Source organism: Medicago sativa, chromosome 1 (genome assembly GCF_051527215.1).
Source record: "Medicago sativa cultivar Bolivia chromosome 1, Bolivia_mono, whole genome shotgun sequence".
Taxonomy (NCBI): domain Eukaryota; kingdom Viridiplantae; phylum Streptophyta; class Magnoliopsida; order Fabales; family Fabaceae; genus Medicago; species Medicago sativa.
In genome coordinates this window covers 50,342,730-50,355,860 of record NC_140749.1, presented here as the reverse complement: position 1 = coordinate 50,355,860, position 13,131 = coordinate 50,342,730, and the positions used below count along the sequence as shown (strand labels likewise).

Genomic DNA, 13,131 nt, shown 5'->3' with positions numbered 1-13,131 from the left:
GAAGGTAGTTGAAAAAGGAAACACTGGCCTACCAAAAGTGGGATGTAAGTTATGAGAAGATTCAAAATGGCATGACAATTGGGTCATAAAGAATTAAAATTCAGAACTTATCTTCACCCAAAATCAGGGAATTGAAAAATTACACCTTAGGTGCAGGAATATTCAGAATTCCTTGAACTTCTTCCCTTAGCCTCAATAACCTCGACCTTGACTTCTTATGTCTTATCTGCCTTGGGTCTGCCCATTGCTCTATTTGCAATGTTTATGGCTTTTCCTTCATAGCTGATAGATTTTTCATCTTCAGGGCTTCACCTATCATCCTTGCATGTTGAAGAACTCATTTTGAATGTCATATTTTGATTTTGTTATGTGGTTTTTATTCGGAAGCTGCAACGGTAAGCGATTATGTGATGGTTATAACTTGTGGTACTGTTAGGATGTTCTGCACATGGATTTTCTTTACTGGGTATTTTCCTTGTAAAACTTGTAATGTTGCTTATGTTACAGTTTTTTGGCTCAAATTTAAGTATTTGAATTTTGGAGATGTGGGTGTCATCTGTGTCTGTTACACATAATGTTCAAAGTAAACCACAATCTTTTGAGCCTGTCTTAGTCTCTCGCAAACAATGTTCTCCATATCTTTTTTCTCACGCATTAAATTCTTCATGTTAGTTATCTCCCATATCCTCTTCTCTTTCCTTCTGTTTCATTTTTATGATTCTTCATTTCAAATTTGATAAGTGCTCCACTTGTTTCACGGTGCGATGTGTGGTCTGTTTTTTTCTGATGAAATTTGATGCATTATACTTATAGAGGCTTCATTTATGCTGTAAATGGATTCAATGACGATGGGTAATCTGTACTGAACTTTCTGTGACAGTGTTTGAAGTTTATTAATTGTAGTTAAGTAGAGCTGCCTCTTGATAGCTTTGATCTCCAAAAATGTTTTTGAACGAAAGAAATTTCTTCCGCATTCCTCAGTTTCAGATTTTACTCAAGACAAGAAATGGATGATTCCTCGAGCTTTATCCCTGAAGTTTCCTTCCCTTTATGAAAATATCATGCAGGTCACTATCCCTTTGTTTCAGGAGGATGTTCAATTAGTTTTAGATCCTTCTTATCTGGGTATCTTGTCCTTTAAATAAGCTTTTCATTTCTTGCATCCTTTGCAGATTCCTATATCCTGGTTTAAGTTGATTTGGTCTCTTATCATTAATCCATCGAGATTATTCCTAGTCTGAAGAATTTTCCATGATAAATTGCCAACTGATCATAACCCCAGAAAGAGAAGGATGTGTTACAGTCTCTGTTTGTAGTCTTTGCGGTCTGCGGAACAGCAGCTGAAATGAAACCATTTCTGACCTTTACTTGCAATACCCTTTTGCTCAAGCAATTTGGGATTGGCTGAGCTTTATTATTAATATTAACATTGATTTATCTGATTTTGCATCTGTATTCTCTATTTGTAACAGGACTTGGAGCTCTCAAATGCCCTTCTGGCTGTATTCATTCACACCTTTTGGTTTGTTTGGTGTTGTTCCAACTCAAGCAAATTTGACAATCAGAATTTCGATTGGAAGTCAGCCATTAACATGATTGTAGCATCTACTTCTGTGCTTTAACGGTCATATGTCCATTTTAAAGCTCTTCTGTGTACTCGGACTGTCGGAAATATTAACAAAGCTTCTTATATCATTCAAGTTGACCGGATCGCTCCACCCTGTAGTTGGATAAATGTAATGCAAAAGGAGCTGCTGATTCTCTCTTAGTCATGCAGAAGGAGGTCATATTTTCAGAGATAAAAGTGAAGCGATTCTTTGATTGTTTTGCCTCTTATTACAGCATCTCAAATTTTGATGAGAACATTAAACAAGAAAGGAAACATAGAGGACTTACAAGGCCTTATGTTGAAATATTTTTTATTTAGTATTATTTTATTTTCTTGTTTAAGAGTCGTTATATTACTCCTAAAATAAAGGAGCTGACTTTGTATTTTCTCTCCTATAAAAGGAGCCCTTTTTTCTTCATAATAATAAAACAGACAATTATCACCCATATGTTTTTCTACATGGTATCGAGAGCTCTGTTAGGGTTAGGGTTTTTCTGACGACCCGTTCTTTCTTTCGACCCGACCGATCCAAACTATGGTGGACCCTACACAAACACCACCACCCCCTCCCGGAGGTCGCGGCGGAGGCACTAACAACAATTCTGGCCGCGGTGCCAACGTCAATTCCGGCGGTGGAGTCAATTCCGGCAGCGGCGCCAACGTCAATTCCGGCAGAGGAATTGAATTTCAGATGCCTGAAATGCCAAGTTTCATGACAAACAACAATTTTAACGGTGGATTAGGTTATGGCAGAGGTGATCCCAACAACAACCTTTTTGGGTCTGGTTATGGCTACCCACTTGATGGTGGTTACAATAACTCAGGAGGTGGAGGTCAAAATAACTCTCTTCAAGTTAATGTTCAGAAACTGGATGGCTCAAACTACGCTGAATGGTCCCAAACTGTTCGACTTATTCTAGATGGCAAAGGGAAGTTGGGTTTTCTGACAGGTGATGTTCCGGTGCCTGCAACAACACATCCTAATTACAGGTTCTGGAAATCTGAAAACTCTTCTATTATTGCCTGGCTTATTAATACTATGGAGGTAGGTATGAGAAAAACATACATGTATCTGCCTACAGCGAAAGATGTTTGGGATGCTGTAAAACTATCTTACTCTGATATTAAAAGTTTCTCTCAAATTTATGATCTAAAATCAAAGTTATGGAATTTAAAGCAGGATGACAGGGATGTCACTACCTACTATAATGAATTGATGGCCCTTTGGCAAGAGTTGGATCAGTGCTATGATTATAACTGGTGGTGCACTGAAGACAGTGTTCAGTTTACTAAGACGCAAGAGAACGACCGTGTCTTTATTTTTCTTGCTGGTCTCAACAAAGAACTCGATGAAGTAAGAGGTAGAATTCTTGGAAATAATCCGCTGCCAACTATCCGAGAAACTTTTTCAGAAATCAGAAGGGAGGAGGCTAGACAAAGAGTGATGATGGGAAAGTCAAACTCAGCAACTGATGGTTCAGCCCTTGTCACAAACAACTTCAACAAAGACAGCAAGAAATATGTTAAGAAAGATGGTAAACCTTGGTGTGATCACTGCGAACGTTATTATCACACGCGTGAGACTTGCTGGAAAATTCATGGAAGGCCTCCTAATTGGAAAAAGAAGGGTGAGGGTCGTGCACTTCAAGCAACTTCTGATCAAAAGCAACAATCTTCCCCAAATGCATTTCCATTCACTAAGGAACAGCTAGACCAAATGTACAAACTCCTCGAGTCTCAAACACCTTCGTGCTCCATAGCCCAGAAAGGTAAATTCCCAAAATCAGCCCATCTTAGTGTCATTCCTACTCGTACATGGATCGTTGATTCTGGAGCCACCGATCATATGACCGGTGAATCCAGTTTATTTTCTTCATACAAACCATGTGCAGGAAATTTCAAAATAAAACTAGCTGATGGCTCTCTTTCAGCCGTGGCAGGAAAAGGTTCTATTGTTTTGTCTCCCTTACTAACCATCCAAGATGTGTTACATGTCCCAAATTTGTCTTGCAACTTATTATCTGTCAGTACGCTAATCACAAATAAAAGCTGTCAAGTTAATTTCTTTGATACTCATTGTGTATTTCAGGATTTGATCTCGGGGAGGGTGATTGGCACTGCTGAGCAAAGTGGTGGACTCTACTACTTGGAAGATGAACCAAAAACCAGACATCAATCTGGACCAATAAGTTTTTCTTCCGTTAAATCTTTTTTTGTTTCAAATAATAAGGATGACATTATGTTGTGGCATTTAAGGTTAGGCCACCCTAGTTTTAAGTATTTAAGTTTATTGTTTCCTAAACTTTTTGTTGAGCAAGACATTTCTTCACTTCAATGTGAGGTTTGTGAGTTTGCTAAACATCATCGAAGTTCTTTTCCAATTCAATCTTATAAACCTTCAAAACCTTTTTCAATGATTCATAGTGATGTTTGGGGGCCTAATCGAACAAGTACTTTATCCAACAAAAAATGGTTTATCACTTTTACAGATGATCATACTAGACTTTGTTGGGTATACTTGTTGAAAGAAAAATCTGAGGTAGGTCAAATAGTTCAAAACTTTTGTAAATTGGTGCAGACACAGTTTAATACCCAAATACAAGTGTTTAGAACTGACAATGGTACTGAATTTTTTAATAAAATTGTTGGAAATTTTTTCCTTAAAAATGGAATTGTGCATCAAAGTTCATGTGTTAACTCACCCCAACAAAATGGGATTGCAGAGAGAAAAAACCGGCACCTTCTTGAAGTTGCACGAGCACTACTTTTCTCTACCAATGTCCCTAAATATTTATGGGGTGAGGCTGTCTTGACGGCTGCACATTTAATAAACCGTATGCCATCCCGTGTTTTGAAATTTCAAACTCCTTTGCAAAGTTTCTTGAAATATTTTCCAATTGCTTCAGTTCTATCTGATTTACCACTTAAAATATTTGGATGCACAACTTTTGTTCACGAACACAAGCATCTTGGTAAACTTGAACCCCGTGCAATCAAATGTGTTTTTATTGGGTATTCATCTTCTCAAAAAGGTTATAAATGTTTTGATCCTAATACAAAGAAAATATTTGTAACAATGGATGTTACTTTTTTTGAAAACAAACCTTTTTTTGGTAATGATCATCTTCAAGGGGGGAAAACAAATGAAGATTCTCCTGAATTGTTTGAAAACTTAATTATCTCAGAAGATGTGTATACATCACATAATTCTGTTCCTACATCTGCACCTAAAGAAAATGCCTTGGAAAAATTAGATGAACCTACTCCTTCCATGAGTAAGGATCAATCAGAATTTGAGGCAACAAATCAAAACAAAGATCAAACAAATAGTTTTTCTGAAATTAATCAAAATGCACCAGATAAAGATCCTTATAATGAAACAGAAAAAAGATTTGTGGAAGGAAATCCAATTTGGAAAGGCAAAATTTATGCAAGAAGAAACAATGATCAAGTAGTAGAAGACCCTGTTCCTCAGCTGAGCCAAGAATCTGAACCGAGTGAAAGTCAACAAATTCAGACAGGTAAATCTCTCCTTGATCCTAATTCTCTATATACCGACCTTGATGTCCCCATAGAACTTAGGAAACAATATACTGATCTTAATGTTCCCATAGCCTTTAGGAAGCCAGGTAGGACATGTACTAGGCACCCCTTGTCTAACTTTGTTTCATATTCAAACTTGTCTCCCTCTTTTGCTGCATTTACTTCTAATCTATCTAGTGTCAAAATTCCTAAGAATGTACAGGAGGCTCTAGAAATTCCAAAGTGGAAGGAAGCTGTTTTTGAGGAGATGAAAGCTCTTGAAAAGAATAAAACTTGGAATGCCACAACTCTGCCAGCAGGTAAAAGAACTGTGGGATGTAAGTGGGTGTTCACAATAAAGTACAATTCTGATGGATCAATCGGAAGGTACAAAGCTCGATTGGTTGCAAAAGGATTCACACAGACCTATGGCATAGATTACTCAGAGACCTTTGCTCCTGTTGCAAAGCTTAACATAATCAGAATACTCTTATCCCTTGCTGCTAACTTAGACTGGCCTCTCCATCAGCTAGATGTCAAGAATGCCTTTCTCAATGGTGATTTAGAAGAAGAAGTATACATGGATTGTCCTCCAGGTTTTGAAAAAAGTTTTGGGTCACAGGTGTGTAAACTAAAAAAGTCCTTGTACGGGCTGAAACAATCTCCGAGAGCTTGGTTTGAAAAGTTTACTCAGTTTGTGAAGAAACAGGAATATACTCAAGGACAAGCAGATCATACTTTATTCACAAAGTCAGGTCAAAATGGAATGATAACTGTTTTGATAGTCTATGTTGATGATATTATTCTTACAGGTAATGATGAGATAGAAATGGAGAGATTAAAAAGAAACTTAGCAGCAGATTTTGAAATCAAAGACTTGGGTCCCCTCAAGTATTTCCTTGGCATGGAAGTAGCAAGGTCAAAGAAAGGAATTGTTGTTTCTCAGAGAAAATATGTTCTTGATCTCCTACAAGAGACAGGTATGAGTGGTTGTAAGCCGGCTGACACGCCGATGGACCAAAGTGCCAAACTTTGGGAGAAAGGGGACACACCAGTTGACACTGGAAGATATCAGAGGTTGGTTGGAAAATTAATATATTTGGCTCATACTCGTCCAGACATTGCTTTCTCTGTTAGTGTTGTGAGTCAATTCATGCATGCACCATATGAAGAACATCTTGAAGCTGTGCACAGAATCTTGAGATACTTAAAAGCAACTCCTGGAAAAGGGTTACTCTTCAAGAAGACCAATGATAAAGATGTGACAATATTCACTGATGCAGATTGGGCAGGGTCCGTTATTGATAGAAAATCAACTTCAGGTTATTGCACATATGTGTGGGGGAACCTAGTGACTTGGAGAAGCAAAAAACAAGGAGTAGTTGCAAGAAGTAGTGCTGAAGCTGAGTTTAGAGCAATGGCCCAAGGAATTTGTGAAGGTATGTGGATTCTCAGAGTTCTAAAAGAACTGAAGATAGAGGTAGAACTTCCATTGAAATTGTACTGTGACAACAAGGCGGCTATAAGCATAGCTCATAATCCGGTTCAACATGATCGTACAAAACATATTGAGATCGATCGTCATTTCATCAAAGAAAAGATAGACTCTGGTACTCTCTGCTTGCCATTTGTCCCTTCCAATCAACAGACCGCTGATATATTGACCAAAAGCTTGGGAAGAACAACATTTGAATACTTGATCAGCAAGTTGGGCATGATTGACATCTATGCACCAACTTGAGGGGGGGTGTTGAAATATTTTTTATTTAGTATTATTTTATTTTCTTGTTTAAGAGTCGTTATATTACTCCTAAAATAAAGGAGCTGACTTTGTATTTTCTCTCCTATAAAAGGAGTCCTTTTTTCTTCATAATAATAAAACAGACAATTATCACCCATATGTTTTTCTACACCTTAGAACCCCACTGAGAAGGACAAGATCTAAGAAGGCTAAAGACGCTCTAAATAACTTTGTAAGGTGTTGCCCACCATAAAAGGCACTCCCAAGCTTTTTATAAAAGCAAATTTTGGACATTCAGTTTATTGGCTTCCGAGACCTTGTTCTCGAGAGTTCTTGAGATTCACTTCAAATTTCTCTTAAGAATTAAGTTTTAAGAACACAACTGCTATACTGAGACTATGATCTTGCAGTGCCCTTTTAGTAAAACTTGTTCAACATTTTTTATAGGACCAGATGCATAGTTATTCATACTGATCAGATGCATGCTTCCTTCATACATACATCCCAATGATTTTTTTTATATTTTTTTGGTATTAAACATCTGGGTCGAGAGAAAGGGGTCTTGATAATCTGAAATTCGCCGTGAGGCCAATGATTTTTTATTTTTTATTTTTATTCAAATTTTTTAGGGTTAATTATGTTTTTGGTCCCTACAAAATTGCGACTTTGTAAGTTTAGTCCTTACTTAATTTTAATAGCATTTTTAATCCCTACAAAAAAAATTTGCACTCAATATTAGTCCTTATTCAATCCAAATTTGTTTAATTTATGCTTAAACTCTTAAGTTTTTCAACAATTTTTTACAGACGTGTTAAGAACGTTATTAAAAGGTCCTCCGAAAAAAATATCGCAAAAATTTGATTTCTACGTCCATATTTTTGTTACTTATATCTTAAACTTTTGTCGTTTTAAAAAATTCATATTTAATTTATTTCATGTTAAAAAATTATAGATTTTAGTAAATGAACCTGTCATAGTGTTCTAAACTTGTATAAAAAGAATCGTTAAAAAATTTAAGAGTTTAAGGATAATTAAACAAAATTTATTTTAGCAGGGACTAAAATTATAAGTAAATTTTTTTTGTAGGGATTAAAAATGCTATTAAAATTAAGTAAGGACTAAACTTAGAAGGTCGCAATTTTATAGGGACCAAAAACATATTTAACCCAATTTTTTATATTGATTCTAACTAGATGTTTTGTTCTTCAACCAATGTGCAAACAAATCAACTTTTTCATTTTTTTAAGTTGAAACTAGCTTGATTAGGGTTAAGTCACTTAAGTGACATAATGTCACTTCACATATCTGTATATGCACAGTTAAATAACTTTGTCTACTAACAAAAATGAAATTATTGACTTGTAAATCTTGAGTTATCATTAAAATTATAATTGCGAGTTAACATTAAAATTAAAATTATTGAGTCTAGATTTTCCAATCATTTTGGTTCTAAAAAATTTAGTGAAATATTATTTTGTACTGTGTCTAGGGCTGGCAATGAACCGAGCTAACTCGAACAAAGTTCGGAGTTTGACTCGACAATTAACTCGTTGAACTTGGTTCATTAACCAAATGAGCTGAACTTGAGCTGAAAATTAAGTTCGTTAATTAAATGAGCTGAACTTGAGCTATATATAGTTCGGCTCGTTTGGTTCATGAATTAACTCGATAATATATAAGAGAAAAAATAAAAGCTAATTATTATAATAGAATGTTGATGCAATGGCAGGCTTTATAGTTCAAACATTTAAATTATAATAGTCCCACATCGGGGAGTTAGTAAACAATAGAGAGGAGGTGTGTCTTATATAACGGAAGCGCATCACCTCACTGGAGTAAGCTTCTGATGGTGAGCACTACAGCAAATATAAAGTTCAACTACCATTCTCCCCTGGTAATATTTATTTTTGAGGGACATTGGTATTATTATTTTGTTTTCTGGTACATATTATTCTTCCATATGGATATGAGTTATCATGTACTAGTCTGATAGTCTGATAGAGACACAACGTTTTGGTACTTTAGTTTTATTTTAGTTCAATCTTTGCCTTTTAAAAAAAAAATTAAATTGAAAGGCCAAAGGAGTAGTTTTATTGAAAAATAAAAGATTTTTAAATTGTGTGATTTGAGCTAAAAATTTGAGCCTAATGAACCGAGTCGAGCTGAACCGAGTTGTTCGTGAATTTTAAACAAGCCGAACTCGAGCTCAAAAAAAAGTTCGTGTCGAACTCGAGTCGAGTTTCGAGCCGAGTTAATTCTTATCGAGTCGAGCCGAGTTCAGACAAGTTCGATTCGACTCGACTCATTTTCAGCCCTAACTGTGTCCCTCTATCTGTGCACTTTTATTTTTATTTCCTTGTTCCAATTTATTTTAAAAATTCGTTATTGACTCAATGACCGACTAATTTGAGAGATCAATCATATTGTCCACTAATGGAACTCAAGTATAGACTTCAATTGAGAAATTTACGTTGGTTTGATGAATGGATCAAGAGTTAAGAAATGATCCCATGATCGGGACTTAGATACGGTAGCAAGAAGCAAAATGCAGAATTCAAAATGGCGGTTAGATTTGGTTTAGTAGGAAGGGAAAGTGTATGTTTGAAAGCAAATGGTGGTATAAGTTTTCTTATTATTTGTGTATGCAAGGCAGATTGGTTCCTAATTCTCGTTGAGTAGAGAACGTTTTATAACCCCTGATGAAGGTATTTTCGGAAGTTTGAGGTGCTTGTGAGCAAGTAGAGGTGTCTAAAGAGCAATTTTCTTGATTGTTTAGTTATAGGCCCAATTGAAAACAGTTTAACCCAAACCCCTCTAAACACACTCTCTCTCTCTTTCGCCCAATTTCCTTTGTTTGCGTTGTGCCAGCCAGGTCTCACTCTTTCTCTCACTCCTCTCTCACAAAAGAGGGATCCAACACCAACAACAACCTCCACAACAACAATCGCCACCATCCACCATGCTCCGCCAACGTCTCCTCACCTCTCTCCGTCTCCGCGGCGGTTCAGGAACCGGTGCAAGCCGATGGACAAGCCCAGGCCACGAAGAAAGACCTAAAGGCTACCTCTTCAACCAAACACCACTCGCTCCAGGTGAATCACGCAAATGGGAAGATTGGGAACTTCCTTGCTACATCACTAGCTTCCTCACCATCGTTATCCTCGGTGTTGGCCTTAATGCTAAGCCTGATTTGACTATTGAAACTTGGGCTCATGAAAAAGCCCTTGAACGTCTCAAATTGGAAGATGCTGCTGCTGCTGCAAACGCCGCTGTCGTCGTTGAAGATTCCGATGAATAGAGATGATTTTGATTTGGATCGGAATCGGGTTTAGGTTAAAGACGAAAAAATTAAGAAGGTTTGCTGTAATAATGGGATTTGAATTTCTCTAACTTTTTTTGCACATGTTTGTTGTTAAGATGAGATTGTTGACTCGCTTGTTGTTATTATTATTTTGTTAATTATGTTTTTTTTGTTTGAATGTTAATAAGGTATTCCAGTGTTACTTTTCTGGTTTCAATTTGTTGTTGTTGTTTTTATATGTTATTTCGGTTCTTAAATGTGTTAGACACTATGAAGAAATTGACATGATTACATCAATGTAATCATGTTGGACACCGGACACACCTTCATCGAAATTGCGATCACCATTACAGTAGTCTTTGATAAGCTAAATGTGTCTTTCGTTAGTTAGCATAGCTTGCTTATGAACCAATGATGTATGTTTGGAGGAATACTTGAAATAAAGGTAGAATTTATTGCAATTTCTTATTGTGGATTTGCAAATTTGAAATTGTTCTACTTAGCTTTAGATCATTAGTGTTAAAAGTTAACTTTAGGTTGGTCAATTTTTGACATTTGATTCATGTATGCATCTGTTGCAATTGTATGAACTAAATTCATTGATTGTTGCGTGGTTTTTTTTTTCTTTCCCATGATGATTATGGAACATGGAAATTGTTTAGCTGGCTGTCTTCTTTAGGTTGAAAATCCAAGCTTATTTCAATGTTTTCCTAAGTAGAATCTTCAACCTACATTATTTTGGTCCTTTTTACATTCAAATTATTGAAATGTTGCAAGGTGCTAATCATTGACAGGGAATATGAATAGATCTTTTTGAGTTGATTCAACATACACTTTTAACTAAGGTTGGTACATATCAATTAATAATGCCAGTAGTATTGCTCGTTTGTAAACACGGCACATTTGTTGTAAACTTGTATCTGCCAAGAAGCTGCATATTGTGGCTTCTCCATTTTCCCATCTAAAGTGCCTCGAAACGTGATATTTAAGGTGTAAACGTTCATCTAAACACTCTCGTAGTAGTTTATGTTTGTGTGGTACAAGTCGTTCATTCTCTCTTTATAAGGTTATGGACTTGTGGGTCTAGCTCTACTACCTTGCTGTGTTTTATAGTAGTTTCAAAATTCTAGTGGTAGATTTTCTGTTTGGATCAATTTGAATTTAGTGTCAAGAATCATTGAGCAGTTTGTAGATGGCAGAAAGAAGTACTTATATGTGTGCGAGGGTAATGTTGAAACTAGTTCACCTGGGGACTACGGACCTTCTGTTTATTAATTTTGTTGTGCTTTAGATCACTGAGTCATTGACATACACGGTAGTTGGAATGCTGCGTGCTTTACTCCACATCTTTGCTGCATGCTTTACTCCACATTTTTTTTGCATGCTTTACTCCACATCTTTTTAGCATAAGTAATATGGGGAGAGTAAACTAAACCAGAAAGCTTATACAGTATATGTGAACAAACAAGTTCAATTCATCTATTTTTAGGTTTCCAGACTTGAGTAAAGTTTGGTATTGGCAATTGTGACATTGAATTTGAACTTATTCTATAAGTGGGGTATTAGGATAGTGCCGTCTATCAATATTTTTGGCTGTCTTTTAAGCGCCTGTTTGGAACTGCTTCGAATTAGCGGTGAATATAGTGAGTCCAAAAATTATGAATCCAGCTTTCATCTAAATTTATAATGTTATGTTATTCTATTTGTTCAACTTGTCTGTAGCCATGTTGCTTTGTTAGTTTGGTTTGATATAACACTGAAGTGTAAAAGAGAGGATGTGGACAGGTTCAAATTGTCAAGTGGTGAACTCCTCGAGTTTTGGTTGAGATAGTTTCTTCCATATTTGGAGAGAGCTTGTCCTGTTGTCCATTTCATAGGTAACCTGTTTTCTGTTTTCAATGTTCTGACGAATGCTTTTGAGTATTTTTCAAGCCTGGTTTCTCGAGGTTGGCTAAAGGTGATTGAATTCGCAAAGCCATTGTGATAAATTTAGTTATTGGTTACCTTGGTCGAGTATACAAGGGATCGGGGAAAGGGAATTCTAACAAGGTGGTTTATTCATCTGGTCATTCCCACCCACCTCTTTGCCGCCATTGCATTGTATCGGTCTCCCTAAAGATGATGATTGTTGTAGTTTTTTACAATTGCTAAAGAAAATATTCTTGGAGTTTATTTCAATTTCTTGTTTGTTTTATGCTGTCATCTACAGACTGCAGATATATGAACCTTAATCAACTATCAGGTTTTTTTCCTTGTCAATTTGGACGAGTTAATCTTGAGTCATCTAAATGACAATGTTGAGTGAATTAAAATACCCTTATTAAATGGGAGACAATTTATAATAGTTTTTTTTTTGTTTTGTATTTTGCTTAGGAGTAATAGCAAGACTCTCTCTAGTACTACCTCTAACATTCATGAGCATTTCTCAACATTCATTCCATGATTGAGTGAAATTCACCCGAGTTTATCTATTTAGTGAGATACGTTTTTAAACTATCAATACTCATTTTTTAAAACTTTGTACTAATGGGATCCAAACGAATTTGAGGAAAAAGTAGTGTTGGTAGCTCTTCTATAATTATTTTGCTACGATTTGGGGCAGCTTTTTCATTCTTCTCATTGAAACCAACACACTTGACACCACAAATTCTTGGTTGAAAAATAGCCGAAATGCCAACCTTATGCTGAACTGAATTGCCAAATTCTTCAACTTGCAAGCAACAACAGCACTAATACTCCATAGCATTGGAGTACAGAATTGAGACTTTGCCAGCATCAAATCGTTTGCATCCTACATCATCGTTATCAACTGTCAATACTATCATCGCCCATCAAATTAAAAACTGTTTGTGGCCGTACATTACTCCCTCAGTTCCTAATTATAAGCTCCGTTTAAAAAATTTGTCACCCCTATTAATGATCCTAAGTCGGGAGTGCTTATAGGAAGGGAGGAAGTAT

At 36.2% G+C, this 13,131-nt stretch overlaps 1 protein-coding gene across 1 annotated transcript; it reads left to right on the top strand.

Annotated features, from left to right (window-relative positions):
• The first annotated feature begins 9,700 nt into the window (after positions 1 to 9,700).
• Positions 9,701 to 10,390, top strand: LOC146955123 (uncharacterized). Its single transcript, XM_085720160.1, has one exon. The coding sequence runs from the start codon at positions 9,832 to 9,834 to the stop codon at positions 10,168 to 10,170; it is 339 nt and encodes a 112-aa protein (XP_085576286.1). The 5' UTR covers positions 9,701 to 9,831; the 3' UTR covers positions 10,171 to 10,390.
• Positions 10,391 to 13,131: the final 2,741 nt, after the last annotated feature.